This window comes from Lissotriton helveticus, chromosome 2_1 (genome assembly GCF_964261635.1).
Source record: "Lissotriton helveticus chromosome 2_1, aLisHel1.1, whole genome shotgun sequence".
Lineage (NCBI taxonomy): Eukaryota > Metazoa > Chordata > Amphibia > Caudata > Salamandridae > Lissotriton > Lissotriton helveticus.
The window spans coordinates 42825198-42848736 of record NC_136059.1 but is presented as its reverse complement, the minus strand read 5'-3'; the positions used below and the strand labels follow the sequence as shown (position 1 = coordinate 42848736).

General features: G+C 48.1%; 1 protein-coding gene across 1 annotated transcript in view; it reads left to right on the top strand.

Annotated features, from left to right (window-relative positions):
- LOC144817688 (long-chain-fatty-acid--CoA ligase ACSBG2-like) overlaps positions 1-23539 on the top strand; it is a 614824-nt gene that overhangs the window by 403749 nt on the left and 187536 nt on the right. Inside the window, exon 10 of the mRNA XM_078674435.1 lies at positions 5102-5319. Within this exon, the coding sequence (XP_078530561.1) occupies positions 5102-5319 (218 nt within the window). The remainder of the gene's footprint in view (positions 1-5101; positions 5320-23539) is intronic.

The window sequence follows — 23539 nt, the reverse complement described above, 5'->3', positions numbered from 1 at the left end:
TAATTTTTGAAACCATTGACACACCAATACTAGTTACTACATACGTACTCACTGATTCCTACGTCTACACACACATTCACTCATTCACCCATACAATCATTCATACATACAATCACTCATCTTTACAACACTATCATATGCACTCATACACCTATACAGACACTTACACTCTGCCACTCATCCATGGAGTTACTCACACACCTAGTCAGTCCTGTAAAGAATCAATCACACTTCCATTTTCTTGTCTATACAGTTAAACATAGAGCACCTTACATTTTCAAACATATACTAACACATACTTACTTTCTTATACAATCATTGATACAAGTACACATTGATCTGCACAGAGTCACACACCTCCCAGCCAGCCACACACACACTCAGTCTCCTATACAAATACTTGGACAATCAATCAATAACCCATATAGTTAATCATATAGCTACTGATCAACACATGCAGCAGTTTACAGAACAACAGACATAATGATGCACAAATTAAGACAGTTTACTCACTAACCCATGCACTCAGTGAGACACATTTAATCACTCACTCATACATTCAGTCATGCACCTACTAAATCCTTCGTCCAGACACTTATACATCTACTCATTCTTCAATATGTAAAACATATTTAAACTTTACAGAAACACACAGTCACTGGATGATGTCATCAGTGATCTCATCAGTGATGTCATTTGAGATGTCATCAGTGATGTCATCAGTGATGTCATTTGAGATGTCATCAGTGATGTCATTTGAGATGTCATCAGTGATGTCATTTGAGATGTCATCAGTGATGTCATCAGTGATGTCACTGACCATGTCATGAATGATGTAATATGTGACATCATCAGCAGTGGATTGCGGGTGCGCGATATATAGTTAGTGCAACTAACTATATATGGAATTTCAATGGTTTTGTGTGAGTAAAATAAGGTTTTTTAAATGCTAATTCCTAACTATATATGGTGTATAACCTATGGTTTTTTCAGTGAATATATATATATATATATGTGTGTACTGGTGGACTAACAATCAAATTTTCTTTTGGATCACAAGTCTGATTGCATGTGTTTACTACTGGGAAGGGTTCAGTTTTACAGGTGGCATTATCTTAATGGCAGGTTACCTGTGGTGGTACATGTGGCCCCCCCGGAGGGCTTGACTGTGAGACTGCCTATACGTGCCTGAAGAACTGTGTCCAAACTGCCCTTGATAAGACTGCCCCAATTCGTAGGTCACGTGTCAACATAAAAATGAGAAAATCCTCCCCTTGGTTCACTGCTGAACTTCAGAATATTAAGACCGCCTGCAAAAGATTGGAACGCGAATGGCGCACCAAATTCTGCCCCATAGCTAAAAATCACTATAAAGAAGCCCAAGCGCGTTACTATAAACTCATTCGCTCCGCTAAAGCCCTCCACTATAAAACTCGCATTGGAGAAGCAGAGAATTCTTTTAAGGAGCTCTTTAAAATTTTTAAGGAAATCTCTGTGGTTTCCAACGAGAGTTCTGCTCTGAATGACTCAGTTGATACGTGTAATAACATCGCCAAATACTTTGCCAGTAAAATAACCAACATCTACGCCAACTTCCCAACCGCTCCACCCTCTGGCTCTGACTTCATGGAGGACGTTGAGATTACCCATACTAGCACTTGCCTCAACTGCTTCTCGGTCCCCCCTACCCCTAACTTAATCAGTATTTGTAAGAGCATTAATTCTGGCTCTCCCAGGGACCCTGCCCCCCCGAAGATTCTGGCAGCCAGCCTTGAAATCCTGGAACCTCATTTTAGGCATATCCTCCAATTATCCTTTACCTCGGCCACTCTCCCTGTGGATTGGAAGAAAGCTATTGTTCTTCCAATAAAGAAAAAATCTAATGTCAGTCAAGATACCCTTGAGAACCTACGGCCCATCTCGCTGCTACCTTATTTGGCGAAAGTAGCCGAGAAGATAGCGAATAAACAACTTATGGCTCATCTTGAGTCTAATAATGCCTTCCACATCTCTCAATCTGGTTTTAGGGCTGGATACTCCACAGAGACTGCCTTGCTGAGAGCTACGGAAACCCTACGGGCTGGCGCTGATCAGGGCCAGACTATGGCACTAATTATGCTGGACCTTAGTGCCGCGTTCGACACTGTGGCACACTCCATCTTGCTGCAGTGTCTGAACAAAGCCGGGGTCACCCAGGAAGCACTGGGCTGGCTGAAAGCATTCCTCAACGGCCGCTGCTTCCAGGTCCAGAGAGGTGTGCACCTCTCTGATAGCATACCTCTGGAACAGGGAGTTCCTCAGGGCTCCGCCCTGAGCCCTACCCTGTTCAATCTCTACCTGGCCCCCTTGGCTGATGTGGTCCAATCGTTCGGCATTGAACTAGTCTCATATGCCGACGATACCCAACTTCTCATCTCCCTGACCCAATCACCCTGCAGTGCGGCCGACAACTTTAAAACTTGCATGCAGGCATTGGCAGGCTGGATGAACCAGCACTGCCTGAAACTTAATGGCTCCAAAACTGAGGTTTTGGTGATTGGTGGCAGGGACTCGAGTTGGACCAAGGAGTGGTGGCCATCTTGTCTAGGGCCATTACCCACCCCCTGCCAATCAGCCAAGAATCTGGGGGTCTGGATTGATCCCAGACTTTCCTTCGACAACCATGTGCACAAAGTGGTAGGGAAGTGCTTTGGTGTTATGAAGACCCTAAATCGCACCCTTGACCTCCTTCCTCTTGAAGCAAGGCGCACTATGACCCAAGCTCTTGTGACCTCGAGGATGGACTATGGCAATGTGCTTCTGCTCGGAACAACGCAGAAAAACATCAGGAGACTTCAAGTGCTCCAAAATACCGCTGCACGCCTAGTCCTTAGACTTCCTAAAAGAGCCACATCTAAACCTGCCCTTGCCACCTTGCACTGGCTGTCTATAAAGAAGAGAGTCCTATTTAAAGCCCTCCTCATGTGCTATAGGATCCTCGCACGCTCTGCCCCTCCCTACATGAATGACCTAGCTATCCCCTATGAACCCATTAGAGCTCTCCGGTCTGGGGGAACAGGTCTGCTGGAAATACCCCGTGTGAAAAAAGCCAGAATGGGAGGCCGCTCCTTCCGTGTAATGGCAGCCAAAGAGTGGAACCTGCTTCCAATGAGCATCAGACTAGCGGACTCTGAAGCCTCCTTTAGAAAACTTTTGAAAACTCACTTGTTTTCTCTGTAATCTCCTTCTACTGGTTTTCATGACTCTTTTCCACAGCGCGGGGACACGCCGGGATGGCGTCACCAGGCGCTTTACAAGCCCCGTTATTATTATTATTATTATGTCACCCAAGGTGGGTTATTGTTAGGTGCGGTACCTTTTCCAGTAATATTATAAAGTATTTTGAGCTGGTTTTTCAGTTCTGGTTCGCCATTATGTATACAGTGTATACACAACTGTGTGCATGTGTCACACATGTTTGGTTTTTAAAAAAAAGGAAAAGACAAAGAAAACATCTCTCTCCTCACTTCCCTTTGCTGCATCGAGGTGATGTTCAGACCGTGGGCCATAGCTCTTAAGGCCATGCTGGGACAAACTAATGTAGATCTTTGCGGAGGGGCCGGGGACAATGGCCAGTGACATTTTGGGAGTTGTCGGACCACTGAGAGATGCCTGACATATATATATATACATCTTTGTGGCAAGATTTTATACATCTGGCATACTGATGTAAGCCTATACCAGATTCAAAGATGTTGTGATGTATTATGTAACCTTCGGGTGGTCATTTGGTTCAAGCAAATGTTCTTTATACCAGGGAGGTATTGTTCTTATCCTTTCATGGTGTGGGTAGTGTTTCTTTGGTTTTGTCTTGAGGCTCATTCATTTTAATATATTGGGAATGAGTCATGTGAGTCCTTTTTTATGGATTTTACCAGAGTGGGTCTACTCTGATATTCCTTGATTGATGTGAAGAATATGGATTACAAGGCGTTTGCCTTGTTCTTGGGCCTTTTGGTCCACGACGTCTCTTTCCCCTTGGAGGATAGATGATAGTATCTGATAACTCTCAGATGGTTATTTAGGGGTCATTTCCACCTTTTCCATCAGGGCTCGATTATTTTTGGGCCTATAGAGTGGTTTATTATTTAGATGTTATGTGATAGTGATAATAGGAACTATTAGGAGCCAGTCTCCTTTCCTACTGTTCCTATGTACATTTAGTCGATTCTTGGCTTTGATCGGCTGGTTCTGTTTGAGAACTGTTGTAGGATTTGCAGACGCTCCTCCGGTGAGTATAGCTATGGTAGTTAATTGAAAAATGTTAAGGAATCTGTGGATGTCTCTATCAGATGTTCAAGTTACTTACCTTCAGTAGCGTAGAAACACAGTCTAGCCTCAGATTCCTTAAAGCCCTGCCCATCCTCCCCACTCTGCAAAAGACCTTGGAGACAAAGGGTTGTACCCTTTATCAATACTGGTTTGTATACCAGTGGTCACTATCTCACGTAATGGTGACTCAACAAGCATTTTGTTGTTGTTTCATGGGTCTTGAATTGGTATGGCCATACTCCTAACTTCCATGGGTGAATGGTCTGTAGAGTGGAGGGTGTTCCCCTTTTTAAGGATGGTTCTGCTTCGGGGTGCAGTGTTTCACGTTGCCTGAGCATCGTTGATTAATTTTTTATTTTTTTTATCTTAAACCCTTTGGATCGCATTTTCATACCATTTCATGTCGTTGCAATTGGCGTTTTAAAAGCTTTTGGTCGTTTTTGGGCACACTGTTTCCACAAACAGTTTCTAAAGTGGCTCCGCATTCTGGTGCAGAAGTTTTCAAAGAAGAAGCTGATGTCCATGCGCCAGAGGGGACTTATAGAGCATATCCGGAGACAATGTCATCACAAAACCGTACAGCGCCATCCCCGCATACAATAGTACTGCTGAAAAATTTTAGGATCCAGACTGGCCCCTGGAGAGAATTCAAAAGTTAAGGAATTTGCAGCTAGACTGTGTCTCTACCAGATATTACGTCACCAAAGGTTAGTAACTTGTACGTCACAGATCAAGAATGTACAGTTAGTTCTATGCATCTGACTCATACCTCTACCTTATGCACCCACAGCTGTGGTAAAACAGTCCCAGGATGCAAGACCCGGATCCATATGCCAGATGAGGATGGCAATGGTGAGATCTGCATCGGGGGAAGAAACGTCTTCATGGGCTACTTGAACATGGTAGAAAAAACGAAGAATGCTTTGGATGAGGAAGGATGGCTGCACACTGGTGACATTGGCAAGTTGGACCAGGATGGCTTTCTCTACCTCACTGGCAGAATCAAAGGTGAGTGCCAAATGCTTCAATTATTGGCTTATAGTCCTGAGAAGAAGGCAAACAAAGAGTGTATGCTACTACTTGTTTCAGTAGGGATCCATCAAATGACTATAGCAGCATTAATTTATTGAGATATATCTGGAGTACAAGTTGCAGAGGTGTGTCACAAATTGCTTATTTGCCTAAAAGCCGGTTGGTGTTCTGGAACCGTGAATGCTGTCCCATGTTAGAAAGATGCATGCATATAAAAGCTTGATAGGGCAACAAATCGAATTTTGGTTTGTGTAAAAAGCTACAGGCGAGGCATTCAGTGAAAACAGATGTGCTACTCAGCAATTCTTCTCAAAAGAAGACAGTCAAACTACAAAGCTCAGATCGTGGTTACCACCCTGAGCTGCATGAAGGTGGAGAACATTCACTCGGATTGTAGCATGATCAGAGAAAGTCTTGGGGTTAAAGGGCGTCTTGCTTCCCCAGGAGATACAGGCTCCAGGTCTTGCTGACTTCCATGCGCAAGAGATCATGCTCAACGTCTGGCTCGAGCCTATGGGTAAAGTCCCTACCAGATGGCTAGTCAATAGTATATGTGGTGGAGTTATCAGATGGAAATGTGTGGAATGTGAAGAAGGTTGTGTATGAGCCAGGATGTGTGTTGGATTATCTGCAGAGAAGGGAGTCCTTTGAATGATGAATCTAAGGAAATGGTTCCAGGAGAAAGGTTCAAAAGGATCTCTAGCTAGATGAAGGATTATGTGGTTCCTAGAAGGTCTCCCTGGGCACTAGTAGATTGCTGTGTTGAACCAGCTCAATTTAAATAAAAAAATTGTTCCTTCACTCGTGTATGTTGAATTCAATTGAAGTCTTTATTGCATCATTTTTATCCTTGATGTTGTATTCACATCTCTTTTCATTCTTGCATACAAATTCATCGTGACTACACTCATCAAAATCCATGTTATGTATCACATTTGTGCCCAATGCATTTCGGCGGGAAACGCCTTCATCAGGGGATATCTAAAAATAAACAAGGTGTACATAGATGCTGTTTACTACATGGGGGGGTCCGTCCATTAAAATAAATACTCCGGACTCTGATTTCCTTTTTGGCTTTTCTTCCTTTCATCTGCCCTTGAGGCTCCGGTTCTAGCGCCGGGACACCCCTCATGGGGTAGCTGTGCGCTTTATAAACTACAAAAAATAAAATAAATGCTTTCATACCTTAAACAGTACTATCATGCTTCACCATGGCTCTATTGCTGTCTATGTATAGTGGTGGCTACAACATTGGTGCTCATTAATAATTACTCTCCTTTAGTGACCTACTTACTCGGTATGTCTTGGAAATGGTCAACATTGACTTTAGCCCTTATATTCAACGAGTCTGTAGTTTATTCCTGTTGCTATATCAAATTAAACTGTATGGTAGATGATTAACTCGTGAGATTTCAACCATATTTTGTTGTTGTGATTACCTCTCGCGTTGCGGCTGTTTATCAAGTACGGCTCGTGTCTTTCATGTCTCTATGTGTTCTATGCTAGTGTGATGTTATCATCGGTGGATTTCTTATGTGTCGCGCTTAAAAGTCGCCCTTTCCTGCTAATTGCACTATCTACCGCGCACACGTTCTCGATTTGACATGTCCACGTTGAAGGGGCTTCACTCACTGTTACGCGATTCTATGTGCTGTTTCTCCTGCTGCTTCCTCGTTGGGTACGTGTGGGTGATCCGGAAATCGTTTTCTCTTCCAGGGGATACTCATCAAAGTCATAAGCACTGAATATTCCCGCCCATGTGCGGGACCCCGGAAACAATATAAAAATATATATGTAAAAACACATATATCTAGCTCCACATATATGTATGTACATATATTATTTTTCTCATACCAATGCAGCCCCAAAAAGAGGCTAATACAATGTAAAACCTTGTACATGTACTGCAATTATAAAGGAAACAAAGAACACATTAAATCAAATATCCTTTGAATTTTGTGTTTTAATGAGTAAAACCACTCATAACTCCTGAAAATTGCTCATAAAAAGACATTGTTAGCCTCAGGCTGCATTGAAAAGCAATAACATAGAAAATGAAAGCATTTTCAACAAAAACTGGCCCTGTGCCTTTAAGGCAGCCCTGAACCCAGGCTTCCCATCATGCCTCAGGGGTGACATTTAGGCCAGTTGTTCTTTCCGGCTCCTTCTGTCAGGACCCTGGTTAACAGCTCCCACCTTTTTTTGACTTTCTGTCAGAATTACTTGGTATTTTCTTCCAATTTCTGATCTCACTCGACGGGTTTTTACCCTAGAGAGATAGTTATACCTTTTTTGGGCTCAAAAAAGGTAAATTTTTTGTCAAAAATGCCTAAGGCTCTTTTTGACACCTGCCCTGCCTGTGGGTATAAGAAGGCTTGGTCAGATACACATCCTGTGTGTATTCGCTGTCTACCTGACTCTCATGGGGTAGCATCTTGTGTCCACTGCCAGTCCTTGTCATCCAGAACTATCAAGGACAGAGAAAGAAGCAGGATTTATGGACTTTCTGAGAGAGGTAGGTCTCCAAAGAGACTTATGAAGCGGTCGACGTCGAAAAAAGTTCCGACCTGCTCTCCTTCGGCGTCGGGATCGGCGTCGAGGTCTCCAACGACGAAGAAGGTGAAGTCTTCAGCGTCGAAAGTCAAGAAAACTCTGCTGCCGTCAACCAGGCGATGTGCAGCATCGAGTGCAACGTCGAGAGAGAGGTCCCCGTTGAAGCAGGGCGGCTCAACGTCGAGACCTCCGTCGTCAAAAGCTTAGGTAGAGTTTTCGACGTCGAAGCCTCCGCCGTCGCCTAGTCATTGGCGCTCGGCATCGAGGCAGCCTCCGTCGTCGTCTGTCTATAGACGCTCGACATCGAGGCATCCTCCGTCGTCGCCAGGTCATCGGCGATCGACGTCGAGGCATCCCCTGTCGTCGTCAGGTCATCGGCGAACGACGTCGAGGAAGCGATCGACCTCGAAGCATCCTTCGTCATCGCCAGGTCATCGGCGATCGACGTTGAGGGATTCTCCGTCGACGACCCATCGACATTCGGCGTCGAGGCATTCATCGTTGTCGAAGGACCATGGTAGTTCGACGTCGAAGCTTCCTCCGTCGGAGTCACACCATCGACGCTCGACGTCGAGGCATTCACAAACATCGGCAGGGCACTCGCCATCGAAAGATGAGCAAAGTTCGACGTTGGAGAAGCCTGTATGGACTTCACCTCCTCGGAAGTCGACGTCGAGGCATGGAACTCCAGTGCTTCAGCCTCAGCCAGTGGCGCAGCAGTCTATAAGGTCATCTGGGTCTGCCTCAGCTTCGGAGGATGACCAGGGCTCGCAAGTGAGTGACAGTCACGCTGCCAAGCGGAAGAGGTCGCCAGAACAGTGGGACTCTCGTGGTCGCTCCAGATCTGCGGCTGGCTCAGGTTCGGACTCTGGCCCGGATGTAATTATTTATCAGTCGGGCAGCGAGGAATCCAGGCATTCGCAAAGGGATGCAACGCCTCCATCACACTCTCCAGTGAAAGATTTAGCGCAAAAGTTGCCTACTGTCAGACTTTCACCGAGATGGTACAAGCCACTTCATCACTGGGCTACGGACAAGGAGACAGCGTATCGGATGCAGCAAATGCTCTCTAGGCCTAGAGAAGGTCACCCTCTCCGGTGAGGCAAAAAGAAAGATCACGCTCTCCAGTTCGCCAGACAGAAAGATCACGCTCTCCTCTTCACCGGAGGGAAAGATCACAATCTCCAGTTCGCCAGAGGGAAAGATCACGCTCCCCAGTTCGCCCGAGGGATAGATCACGATCCCCAGTTCGTCAGAGGGAACGATCGCGCTCCAGGGTGCGAACCGGCAGGTGTAGATCGCGATCAAGAAGCACAAGGAGAGACCGAAGAACTCCTCTACTTCTTCTTCCTCGACCCGCTCTCACAGAAACTACTCTCCTACCCTGACAGACTCTCCTTCAACGAGGGTATCTCCAATTGATGATATCTTCACTTTTCAGGACATACTGGGTAAGGGAGCTCTTAAGCTGGGAGTTACCTTAAAAGCTCCGCAGATCAAGACCTCAATAATTTTTGAAACACTACAGCATAGGTCTGCACCCAAACCTCTTCTGCCTTTGGTGCCGGGGATTATAGAGCCAGTTATGGACGTCTTCTTAACCCCAGCGACGGTCAAAGCGGCTCCGGCAAGGATTCTTAAAAAGTACAAATCTCCAGAGGACGATCCGCTATTCCTCCGAGCTGATCCTCCCCCGGACTCAGTGACTATCGCGGCGGCGAGGAAGTCCAATGCAGTCTCCTCATCCTCCACTGTTCCTCTGGATAAGGACAGTAAGATGCAAGACTCGTGGGGAAGGCGGGTCTGCAATACATCAGCGGCTTTTCTCAAGGTTGCCAATGCGGAAGCCCTCGTGGGGCGATATGACCGATCCCTGTGGGATTCTCTGCAACGTTTTGTGGAGAAACTCCCAGCAGAGGACCGTAAGGACTTTGAGGAAATCCTCCTGGAAGGCAGTCAAGTCTCCAACCAGGTGATAAGCGCTGCAGCGGATGGGGCTACCCTAGCAGCTCATGGGTATGCTCATGGGGTAACGGCAAGGAGGTCATCATGGTTGCGACTAACGGCGCTAAAACCAGAAGCCCAAGCGCGAATATTGAACTTACCTTTTTCAGGTACTTCATTGTTTGGCACAAGTGCAGACGAAGAAATGCAGCGCATGAAGGCAGAGCTGGAAACTCTCAAGGTGGTGGGTCTTGAGAAGAAGAAGGAGTTCAAGAAGAAATTTCGCTCCTTCAACAAGGACTATACAAAGCAGCAGGTTCAAACCCCGAACTGGCAGAAGAGCCACGATCAGCAGGGGCAGCAAAAGTCCCAGTATAAAGGCAAGCGTAATTACAAGGGAGGAAATAATCAGCGCCAAGGCAACAACACCGGCAAGGTTCAAGCCAAGCAATGAGTCGTCTCTTCCCCCAGCGCCGTGGACCACTCCAGTGGGGGGAAGCCTGGCAAAGCATTTGAAAGAGTTGCAAAGCATCACAAAAGACAGATGGGTGTTGTCTACGCTTCAGAATGGGTACTGTCTTCGTTTCAATCGTCTGCCTCCACCAGTTCCCCGATGTCAACATCAAATCATCAGCTGCACCTACTGCAAAAAGAAGTCACCACTCTACTCGAAAAGTCAGCTATCGAGAGAGTTCCGGTCTCTCAGAGGGGAAAAGGGGTGTACTCCCGTTATTTTCTGGTCAAGAAAAAAGGACAGAAGGCAGAATACAGACCCATCCTGGACTTGCGAACGCTAAATCTGCACGTCAAAAAGGAAAGATTCCGCATGTTGGCGCTTCACCAAATATATCCACATCTCAGGAAGGGAGATTGGATGTGTTCGCTGGACCTTCAAGATGCTTATTTTCATGTTCCAATACACCCAAATCACAGAAGATTTCTTCGGTTCAGGGTGGGGCCCTCCCACTATCAGTTCAAAGTCCTGCCGTTTGGGTTGAAGTCGGCCCCGCGGGTGTTCACGAAGTGTGTTGCGGTGGTGGCAGCGGCTCTACGCCGCTGAGGGGTCTTCGTGTATCCATACTTGGACGATTGGCTGGTGAAAGGTCCTCCCCCAGTCAGCGTAAGAAATCAGTTCCAAACTTGTATACAGCTCTGCCAGAGACTAGGGCTACATGTCAACTTCGGAAAGTCAATCATTCAGCCCACCCAGAGGATCCACTTCCTTGGAGCTCTGCTATACTCCGAAGCAGGAAAAGTGTTTCCTTCGGAGGAGAGACAATCATCAATCACCCAGAAATGTCAACTGATTCTTCGCGGCAAGACTCAGAAAGTGCGCAGGATTGCCTCCCTGCTAGGGTCGATGGCGTCTTGCATCTTCCTGGTCCCGAATGCCAGACTTCGAATGCGTTCTCTTCAGCAGGATCTGGAGGACAAGTGGGATCAGCAATCGGCTCGCTGGGACGATCACATCACCATCTCAGACCCAGCTCGAGCTTCTATTCCGTGGTGGACAAAAGCTCAGAATATGCAGGTGGGAGTCCTGTTCCACCAACCTCCCCCTGTGCAAACACTGATCAAGGACGCTTCCTTTCTGGGCTGGGGAGCGCACATGGGCCCCTTTCAGGTGCAAGGTCAGTGGTTACACAAGGAAAGCACTTACCATATCAACATGCTGGTGCTGAGAGCAGTACATCTAGCTCTCAAAGCGTTCCTCCCCTCAATCCAAGAGCCATCTGTGCTAGTACAGACGAACAACACCACCACGATGTACTACTTGAACAAGCAGGGGGGGATGCGCTCCCGGACATTGTCATTGGAAGCGCAGAGGATCTGGCATTGGCTTCTGGCTCGAGGGCTATCTGTCACGGCGGTTCACCTTCCAGGAGAGCAAACGTGAGGGCAGACGCTCTAAGCCGTCATTTCGACGACAAAGAAGACTGGGTTCTTCACGACGAAGTGGTAAAGGAACTTTTTCAATCCTGGGGTCGTCCCACCATAGACTTGTTCGCGGACGACCAAATCACCAAATGCCGAAGCTTCGCCTCCAGGTTCCACCGGCCAGGCTCGAGAGGGAATGCTCTTTTGATCGACTGGTCAAACGAATTTGTGTACGCCTTTCCACCTCTTCCGTTGATTTCGAAGGTGGTGAGCAAACTAACACACTCGTGCACAACAATGATTCTGATTGCCCCCGATTGGCCGAGGCACTGGTGGTACACGGACCTGCTTCATCTGTCAGTGACTCCTCACAGGAGGCTGCCATGCAGGCCGGACCTGTTGTCCAAGATGGACGGGAGGATCTTCCATCCCAACCTTCCGTCACTGAGCTTGGCAGCATGGCTCCTGAGGTCATCCAATACGGCCATCTAGGATTGCCAGAGGACTGCATGTTCATTCTGAAAGAGGCAAGGCGTCCTTCCAACAGACATTCGTATGCATGCAAGTGGAAGAGATTCTATATGTGGTGTATTCAGAATAATGGTCCTAGACTATTGATTAAATTGACATTAATCCACACAATAGCTTTTAAATTAGAAATGCGATTCAATCTGCATTTTGGGAGTCAAGCTACATGGGAGAAAAGGTTATTAAATAGGCAATGCACACCATACCCATATTTCAATTTTGTATTTATCAAAAAACAAATTAGCACAATTATTTACATTATCAAAACAATTATTCAAGTATACGGCGCAAGGGCTAAGAGAGCTATAGTCGAAGGTGAAAAGAGGGGGTGCTCAAGTGAAAGGAAGAGATAAAGAGAAGGTTTGAGGCATATAATTCAAATATTTACAAAAAACAACAATCAAGCGGTATTATTTCCGCTAGTAAGATAGGCCTGTCCTACTTGTTCTAGGGGGGAAGGGGACAATGAAGGGTACAGGCACAAAAACTAAAAAGTGTCGACGTTTCGACCCTGGTGCTCTAGGGAGTTTTGCTTCCTCGGCTGCGGGTCTTCATCAGGACGCGGGGGAGGGGGGGAGAGAGAGGCCTGGCCGTGATCACACTCGTTGTCTGGATCAACCGCCTGGGGTATGAAAATGGGTAGGTTTTAAAAGATATTCATTTCCGATAATAGTAAATTTATAGGGGTTAGATGGGTACATTACCAACACAGCTGGTTAGGTGCGACTCACTCCTGGCTGGTTAGGATTCACCTGTCAGGTAAATACAAACGGGGGGACATGAGTGAGAGCCCGTCTCCCAGGGGCTACAAACTTATGGGTTATCATGTCCACCTCTAATGCCACATGAACTCACCTAGTTCCGGTTCAGACGGTCTTATATTGAAAATGACTTGAGGTATGTAGGAGGACCTGTGAAGGACGAATGGGGTCGATTAATCTCCAAGGGCGAGTTAATAGTTCACAGGTAATAGCACTCCACAATGTACTGGATGCCTTCGAGTGATGGCAAGGTACACTTACCAATAGCGTGTGAAGCAGATGGTTCCTACCGGCGCCTCCTGGGCAATCCGGTAATGCGGGGAATTGTTGGGCCACCGCTTGTATAAGTAATTACAGACACTAGGCATAGAATGGCCAAAGATTCGTTCCTCTAGGGAGTCAGGTACTGGAGTTACCTGTGGGTAAAGGTAAATAAGGCAGAGAAGTTCGATTAGATACTTCGTCTGTCATTCTAGGATAAATAGAATTCAACAGGAGGTGCGGGTCGGCCCTTCAGATATATCATACCTGCGTGGTTAAGTTCCAGCGTGGCTGTCTCAATTCAGGGTTAACGGGCACTAGTCACCGTTAGTATTCCCAAACGGGGGAAAGAGCGGCAGAAAACGGATCCTACTTCCGTATTCTACATGCGGTCACATGGGGTGCCACTCAGCCAATGGGAAAGGAGCCGAGCCCGAATCTCGACACTAAAAACAGACTTAAGCAGATAGCGTGATAGAGTAAGGAGTGGAATTCAATAAATGATAAAAACAAGTCCAGTCTCGCACGCAGACGAACGGACTTTCCCCGCGTTTTGCTTTTCCCAGGGGTCGGACCTTTTGGCCACCCACCAGGCAGCGATTTCTGGATCTGCCCTATATACGGTCCCTGTCTTGATAAAGACCCGCCGCGACCACCGACTGGGGCGCTTTAGGGTCGAAACGTCGACGCTCATCACCGGTCAAGATAACTCCAGGAGCTTGTACAATTAACCCCTGTCTCCTTGGAGGACGAATTGAATATACTGGCCTTTTCCCCCTTCCAATTTCACTGTATATATTGTATAAATGTGTCACTGGATTAAATGCACTGATCACTTTGCTCACTGATAGTCACATGCACCACATGTAATTTGCATTGTTTTTATCATTTATTGAAATTTGTGTTATTGCGGAATGAAGTAATTCCTGTATATCGTGAATTTTTGTTAATATAAAGACAATATATTTTTGGATTACATTGTTCTGAGAGGGTTTACTTTATGTATAGATTGAACTGAATTAACTACGCCTTAAAGCAATTTCTCGATACCCGACGGAACCACTTTGTACTCAACCACGCTTACCCAGGTTCTGAGGGACACAGGGTCACCCCTTTTATGTAAACTTGTTAGCTTATAAGGTTCTAAAGATGTATATTAGGACAGACTTCTATAGCAGAACAAATCCCTCTGCTGTAGCCGGCGAGTGTGGGTTCCACTGAATCCTTCAGTTTTGGCACCAAAATCTCAGACCGAGACAAAAGTGAGAACTTTGATGCCTTGTCCTCGTCTCATGTGTTTCCTTAGAACTCAGACATATTTTTGGCTCAGCGGGGAGCTAGCAGGGCAAGGGCAATTTCTGTAGCTGGACAGAGCTCCATGAAGCGAGATACCGCTTCTGCAAAGTCACTTTGAAACCTTTACTTCATAATTTATATGTAGCTTCAGCACCATACCTGGTTCTGTAAAGGTCCAGAAAAGGCTAAATCCCTACAGAGCTTCCCTCAGTCGTGGAGCTCCTAGACTTTCAGCTGATGCTCCAAGGGACCAGGTCTCTCTCAAACAAGGGCTCCAGCGGGGTACAGTGTAGTGTACTGGAAACTCATCTGCCCATAGATGGGAGCCCTTTTCTGTTTCTTCCATGTTAAGGCCAGACAAATAAGCCTTGAAGAGCTCTTTAAGTGCTTGTGGATATGTAGAAAACATGTCACACCTCATTCATCTACACAGGGAAATCCAGAACTTCCTTCTTCTATTTCTTTACCTGCTCCAATTTTCTTTTGAGGAGCTAGTGGTGGGAAAACGTTTGCATAATGCACACCTTTTGGCGTCTGTTAACTATTTGTTATCCAAACCCTACTTGTTCCAAAGATACCAGCGCCCCATATTTTCAGCAGTTTTTGTTTGCGTTCCTGCCAGAATACCATGCTCCTGGGTTTTCTAAAATGGTAAGACTGTTGCTTGTGTGTCCACAGCTCACAAACTCCACACAGGGGAAGCCTTAAACTAGAACCCAACCCTATAAACCATCCCTCACTTGATGTGGAAACTGGTCCCATCTCGCAAGGGAGCAGAGACAGGATGGCTGGTCCCGCTCTGCAACATTCTTATGTAAGTGAACAGTGAGTCCCCCTCCCAGGCTTTCTGTCTGTAGAGCAAGGTATTTTGTCTCCTAGTAGTTCTCTTCCAGGGGATCCTCATCAATAGTCATAAGCATTCGAATATTCCCACCCATGCGCGGGACCCCGGAAACACTATATTATATGTGCCCCACATATATATACTCATATATATATATAGACATATATATATATATATATATATATATATATATATATATATATATATATATCTCCAAAGCTGCCCTGTCTTGAAAGTCTGCCTTCATTTGCAAAATAAAAGTTTGAACTTCACTGCTGGGGAGTGCGTCTTCAAGACAGGGCAGCTTTGGAAACATATATATATATATATATATATGTATCTATGAGCAAAAGCCCTCGAGCTATTTAAAAGGGCACACGACGAACTCCCAGCCATCCGGTTTTCATGCCTTGGGATGCGTGCAACTCGAACCTCCGATTTGAATAAAGATGTCCGACGCGTTTCAAGGCTTCAGCGCCTTTTCATCAGGGACTGTGCACAGAGGGAAAGAGTTTCTTCACTGGGACTCCATTTCCTGCCTTTTATTGCTGGAAGGACCGCCTCAGTGGGCGTGGCTGAATGAAGGTCGCCAGTTGAGCTGGTCTTTGTAGTCCTGACCCCGTGAGGTAAGTTTGACGCCCTGAGTGGGCTCCCGCCCTCTGTCAATTGCCATAAAGTAATACCTTTAAGTAAGGCGAAAGTCTGTGCTGCACGCATAGTATTGTCATTGGCAGTTCGTGCCGGCAGACTGAACGCGGTGTTTCTTCTGCGGCCCCTTCTCCCTCATTAACCAACAGATGCGAGAGGGAAGGTGGTGCTCTTTTAGTCACGGCCAAGGGCAGCCGTGCAGGAAAATCTATGAGCAAAAGCCCTCGAGCTATTTAAAAGGGCACACGACGAACTCCCAGCCATCCGGTTTTCATGCCTTGGGATGCGTGCAACTCGAACCTCCGATTTGAATAAAGATGTCCGACGCGTTTCAAGGCTTCAGCGCCTTTTCATCAGGGACTGTGCACAGAGGGAAAGAGTTTCTTCACTGGGACTCCATTTCCTGCCTTTTATTGCTGGAAGGACCGCCTCAGTGGGCGTGGCTGAATGAAGGTCGCCAGTTGAGCTGGTCTTTGTAGTCCTGACCCAGTGAGGTAAGTTTGACGCCCTGAGTGGGCTCCCGCCCTCTGTCAATTGCCATAAAGTAATACCTTTAAGTAAGGCGAAAGTCTGTGCTGCACGCATAGTATTGTCATTGGCAGTTCGTGCCGGCAGACTGAACGCGGTGTTTCTTCTGCGGCCCCTTCTCCCTCATTAACCAACAGATGCGAGAGGGAAGGTGGTGCTCTTTTAGTCACGGCCAAGGGCAGCCGTGCAGGAAAATCTATGAGCAAAAGCCCTCGAGCTATTTAAAAGGGCACACGACGAACTCCCAGCCATCCGGTTTTCATGCCTTGGGATGCGTGCAACTCGAACCTCCGATTTGAATAAAGATGTCCGACGCGTTTCAAGGCTTCAGCGCCTTTTCATCAGGGACTGTGCACAGAGGGAAAGAGTTTCTTCACTGGGACTCCATTTCCTGCCTTTTATTGCTGGAAGGACCGCCTCAGTGGGCGTGGCTGAATGAAGGTTGCCAGTTGAGCTGGTCTTTGTAGTCCTGACCCAGTGAGGTAAGTTTGACGCCCTGAGTGGGCTCCCGCCCTCTGTCAATTGCCATAAAGTAATACCTTTAAGTAAGGCGAAAGTCTGTGCTGCACGCATAGTATTGTCATTGGCAGTTCGTGCCGGCAGACTGAACGCGGTGTTTCTTCTGCGGCCCCTTCTCCCTCATTAACCAACAGATGCGAGAGGGAAGGTGGTGCTCTTTTAGTCACGGCCAAGGGCAGCCGTGCAGGAAAATCTATGAGCAAAAGCCCTCGAGCTATTTAAAAGGGCACACGACGAACTCCCAGCCATCCGGTTTTCATGCCTTGGGATGCGTGCAACTCGAACCTCCGATTTGAATAAAGATGTCCGACGCGTTTCAAGGCTTCAGCGCCTTTTCATCAGGGACTGTGCACAGAGGGAAAGAGTTTCTTCACTGGGACTCCATTTCCTGCCTTTTATTGCTGGAAGGACCGCCTCAGTGGGCGTGGCTGAATGAAGGTCGCCAGTTGAGCTGGTCTTTGTAGTCCTGACCCAGTGAGGTAAGTTTGACGCCCTGAGTGGGCTCCCGCCCTCTGTCAATTGCCATAAAGTAATACCTTTAAGTAAGGCAAAAGTCTGTGCTGCACGCATAGTATTGTCATTGGCAGTTCGTGCCGGCAGACTGAACGCGGTGTTTCTTCTGCGGCCCCTTCTCCCTCATTAACCAACAGATGCGAGAGGGAAGGTGGTGCTCTTTTAGTCACGGCCAAGGGCAGCCGTGCAGGAAAATCTATGAGCAAAAGCCCTCGAGCTATTTAAAAGGGCACACGACGAACTCCCAGCCATCCGGTTTTCATGCCTTGGGATGCGTGCAACTCGAACCTCCGATTTGAATAAAGATGTCCGACGCGTTTCAAGGCTTCAGCGCCTTTTCATCAGGGACTGTGCACAGAGGGAAAGAGTTTCTTCACTGGGACTCCATTTCCTGCCTTTTATTGCTGGAAGGACCGCCTCAGTGGGCGTGGCTGAATGAAGGTCGCCAGTTGAGCTGGTCTTTGTAGTCCTGACCCAGTGAGGTAAGTTTGACGCCCTGAGTGGGCTCCCGCCCTCTGTCAATTGCCATAAAGTAATACCTTTAAGTAAGGCGAAAGTCTGTGCTGCACGCATAGTATTGTCATTGGCAGTTCGTGCCGGCAGACTGAACGCGGTGTTTCTTCTGCGGCCCCTTCTCCCTCATTAACCAACAGATGCGAGAGGGAAGGTGGTGCTCTTTTAGTCACGGCCAAGGGCAGCCGTGCAGGAAAATCTGGAAAAGGAAAAGAGCACCACCTTCCCTCTCGCATCTGTTGGTTAATGAGGGAGAAGGGGCCGCAGAAGAAACACCGCGTTCAGTCTGCCGGCACGAACTGCCAATGACAATACTATGCGTGCAGCACAGACTTTCGCCTTACTTAAAGGTATTACTTTATGGCAATTGACAGAGGGCGGGAGCCCACTCAGGGCGTCAAACTTACCTCACTGGGTCAGGACTACAAAGACCAGCTCAACTGGCGACCTTCATTCAGCCACGCCCACTGAGGCGGTCCTTCCAGCAATAAAAGGCAGGAAATGGAGTCCCAGTGAAGAAACTCTTTCCCTCTGTGCACAGTCCCTGATGAAAAGGCGCTGAAGCCTTGAAACGCGTCGGACATCTTTATTCAAATCGGAGGTTCGAGTTGCACGCATCCCAAGGCATGAAAACCGGATGGCTGGGAGTTCGTCGTGTGCCCTTTTAAATAGCTCGAGGGCTTTTGCTCATAGATTTTCCTGCACGGCTGCCCTTGGCCGTGACTAAAAGAGCACCACCTTCCCTCTCGCATCTGTTGGTTAATGAGGGAGAAGGGGCCGCAGAAGAAACACCGCGTTCAGTCTGCCGGCACGAACTGCCAATGACAATACTATGCGTGCAGCACAGACTTTCGCCTTACTTAAAGGTATTACTTTATGGCAATTGACAGAGGGCGGGAGCCCACTCAGGGCGTCAAACTTACCTCACTGGGTCAGGACTACAAAGACCAGCTCAACTGGCGACCTTCATTCAGCCACGCCCACTGAGGCGGTCCTTCCAGCAATAAAAGGCAGGAAATGGAGTCCCAGTGAAGAAACTCTTTCCCTCTGTGCACAGTCCCTGATGAAAAGGCGCTGAAGCCTTGAAACGCGTCGGACATCTTTATTCAAATCGGAGGTTCGAGTTGCACGCATCCCAAGGCATGAAAACCGGATGGCTGGGAGTTCGTCGTGTGCCCTTTTAAATAGCTCGAGGGCTTTTGCTCATAGATTTTCCTGCACGGCTGCCCTTGGCCGTGACTAAAAGAGCACCACCTTCCCTCTCGCATCTGTTGGTTAATGAGGGAGAAGGGGCCGCAGAAGAAACACCGCGTTCAGTCTGCCGGCACGAACTGCCAATGACAATACTATGCGTGCAGCACAGACTTTCGCCTTACTTAAAGGTATTACTTTATGGCAATTGACAGAGGGCGGGAGCCCACTCAGGGCGTCAAACTTACCTCACTGGGTCAGGACTACAAAGACCAGCTCAACTGGCGACCTTCATTCAGCCACGCCCACTGAGGCGGTCCTTCCAGCAATAAAAGGCAGGAAATGGAGTCCCAGTGAAGAAACTCTTTCCCTCTGTGCACAGTCCCTGATGAAAAGGCGCTGAAGCCTTGAAACGCGTTGGACATCTTTATTCAAATCGGAGGTTCGAGTTGCACGCATCCCAAGGCATGAAAACCGGATGGCTGGGAGTTCGTCGTGTGCCCTTTTAAATAGCTCGAGGGCTTTTGCTCATAGATTTTCCTGCACGGCTGCCCTTGGCCGTGACTAAAAGAGCACCACCTTCCCTCTCGCATCTGTTGGTTAATGAGGGAGAAGGGGCCGCAGAAGAAACACCGCGTTCAGTCTGCCGGCACGAACTGCCAATGACAATACTATGCGTGCAGCACAGACTTTCGCCTTACTTAAAGGTATTACTTTATGGCAATTGACAGAGGGCGGGAGCCCACTCAGGGCGTCAAACTTACCTCACTGGGTCAGGACTACAAAGACCAGCTCAACTGGCGACCTTCATTCAGCCACGCCCACTGAGGCGGTCCTTCCAGCAATAAAAGGCAGGAAATGGAGTCCCAGTGAAGAAACTCTTTCCCTCTGTGCACAGTCCCTGATGAAAAAGGCGCTGAAGCCTTGAAACGCGTCGGACATCTTTATTCAAATCGGAGGTTCGAGTTGCACGCATCCCAAGGCATGAAAACCGGATGGCTGGGAGTTCGTCGTGTGCCCTTTTAAATAGCTCGAGGGCTTTTGCTCATAGATTTTCCTGCACGGCTGCCCTTGGCCGTGACTAAAAGAGCACCACCTTCCCTCTCGCATCTGTTGGTTAATGAGGGAGAAGGGGCCGCAGAAGAAACACCGCGTTCAGTCTGCCGGCACGAACTGCCAATGACAATACTATGCGTGCAGCACAGACTTTCGCCTTACTTAAAGGTATTACTTTATGGCAATTGACAGAGGGCGGGAGCCCACTCAGGGCGTCAAACTTACCTCACTGGGTCAGGACTACAAAGACCAGCTCAACTGGCGACCTTCATTCAGCCACGCCCACTGAGGCGGTCCTTCCAGCAATAAAAGGCAGGAAATGGAGTCCCAGTGAAGAAACTCTTTCCCTCTGTGCACAGTCCCTGATGAAAAGGCGCTGAAGCCTTGAAACGCGTCGGACATCTTTATTCAAATCGGAGGTTCGAGTTGCACGCATCCCAAGGCATGAAAACCGGATGGCTGGGAGTTCGTCGTGTGCCCTTTTAAATAGCTCGAGGGCTTTTGCTCATAGATTTTCCTGCACGGCTGCCCTTGGCCGTGACTAAAAGAGCACCACCTTCCCTCTCGCATCTGTTGGTTAATGAGGGAGAAGGGGCCGCAGAAGAAACACCGCGTTCAGTCTGCCGGCACGAACTGCCAATGACAATACTATGCGTGCAGCACAGACTTTCGCCTTACTTAAAGGTATTACTTTATGGCAATTGACAGAGGGCGGGAGCCCACTCAGGGCGTCAAACTTACCTCACTGGGTCAGGACTACAAAGACCAGCTCAACTGGCGACCTTCATTCAGCCACGCCCACTGAGGCGGTCCTTCCAGCAATAAAAGGCAGGAAATGGAGTCCCAGTGAAGAAACTCTTTCCCTCTGTGCACAGTCCCTGATGAAAAGGCGCTGAAGCCTTGAAACGCGTCGGACATCTTTATTCAAATCGGAGGTTCGAGTTGCACGCATCCCAAGGCATGAAAACCGGATGGCTGGGAGTTCGTCGTGTGCCCTTTTAAATAGCTCGAGGGCTTTTGCTCATAGATTTTCCTGCACGGCTGCCCTTGGCCGTGACTAAAAGAGCACCACCTTCCCTCTCGCATCTGTTGGTTAATGAGGGAGAAGGGGCCGCAGAAGAAACACCGCGTTCAGTCTGCCGGCACGAACTGCCAATGACAATACTATGCGTGCAGCACAGACTTTCGCCTTACTTAAAGGTATTACTTTATGGCAATTGACAGAGGGCGGGAGCCCACTCAGGGCGTCAAACTTACCTCACTGGGTCAGGACTACAAAGACCAGCTCAACTGGCGACCTTCATTCAGCCACGCCCACTGAGGCGGTCCTTCCAGCAATAAAAGGCAGGAAATGGAGTCCCAGTGAAGAAACTCTTTCCCTCTGTGCACAGTCCCTGATGAAAAGGCGCTGAAGCCTTGAAACGCGTCGGACATCTTTATTCAAATCGGAGGTTCGAGTTGCACGCATCCCAAGGCATGAAAACCGGATGGCTGGGAGTTCGTCGTGTGCCCTTTTAAATAGCTCGAGGGCTTTTGCTCATAGATTTTCCTGCACGGCTGCCCTTGGCCGTGACTAAAAGAGCACCACCTTCCCTCTCGCATCTGTTGGTTAATGAGGGAGAAGGGGCCGCAGAAGAAACACCGCGTTCAGTCTGCCGGCACGAACTGCCAATGACAATACTATGCGTGCAGCACAGACTTTCGCCTTACTTAAAGGTATTACTTTATGGCAATTGACAGAGGGCGGGAGCCCACTCAGGGCGTCAAACTTACCTCACTGGGTCAGGACTACAAAGACCAGCTCAACTGGCGACCTTCATTCAGCCACGCCCACTGAGGCGGTCCTTCCAGCAATAAAAGGCAGGAAATGGAGTCCCAGTGAAGAAACTCTTTCCCTCTGTGCACAGTCCCTGATGAAAAAGGCGCTGAAGCCTTGAAACGCGTCGGACATCTTTATTCAAATCGGAGGTTCGAGTTGCACGCATCCCAAGGCATGAAAACCGGATGGCTGGGAGTTCGTCGTGTGCCCTTTTAAATAGCTCGAGGGCTTTTGCTCATAGATTTTCCTGCACGGCTGCCCTTGGCCGTGACTAAAAGAGCACCACCTTCCCTCTCGCATCTGTTGGTTAATGAGGGAGAAGGGGCCGCAGAAGAAACACCGCGTTCAGTCTGCCGGCACGAACTGCCAATGACAATACTATGCGTGCAGCACAGACTTTCGCCTTACTTAAAGGTATTACTTTATGGCAATTGACAGAGGGCGGGAGCCCACTCAGGGCGTCAAACTTACCTCACTGGGTCAGGACTACAAAGACCAGCTCAACTGGCGACCTTCATTCAGCCACGCCCACTGAGGCGGTCCTTCCAGCAATAAAAGGCAGGAAATGGAGTCCCAGTGAAGAAACTCTTTCCCTCTGTGCACAGTCCCTGATGAAAAGGCGCTGAAGCCTTGAAACGCGTCGGACATCTTTATTCAAATCGGAGGTTCGAGTTGCACGCATCCCAAGGCATGAAAACCGGATGGCTGGGAGTTCGTCGTGTGCCCTTTTAAATAGCTCGAGGGCTTTTGCTCATAGATTTTCCTGCACGGCTGCCCTTGGCCGTGACTAAAAGAGCACCACCTTCCCTCTCGCATCTGTTGGTTAATGAGGGAGAAGGGGCCGCAGAAGAAACACCGCGTTCAGTCTGCCGGCACGAACTGCCAATGACAATACTATGCGTGCAGCACAGACTTTCGCCTTACTTAAAGGTATTACTTTATGGCAATTGACAGAGGGCGGGAGCCCACTCAGGGCGTCAAACTTACCTCACTGGGTCAGGACTACAAAGACCAGCTCAACTGGCGACCTTCATTCAGCCACGCCCACTGAGGCGGTCCTTCCAGCAATAAAAGGCAGGAAATGGAGTCCCAGTGAAGAAACTCTTTCCCTCTGTGCACAGTCCCTGATGAAAAGGCGCTGAAGCCTTGAAACGCGTCGGACATCTTTATTCAAATCGGAGGTTCGAGTTGCACGCATCCCAAGGCATGAAAACCGGATGGCTGGGAGTTCGTCGTGTGCCCTTTTAAATAGCTCGAGGGCTTTTGCTCATAGATTTTCCTGCACGGCTGCCCTTGGCCGTGACTAAAAGAGCACCACCATCCCTCTCGCATCTGTTGGTTAAT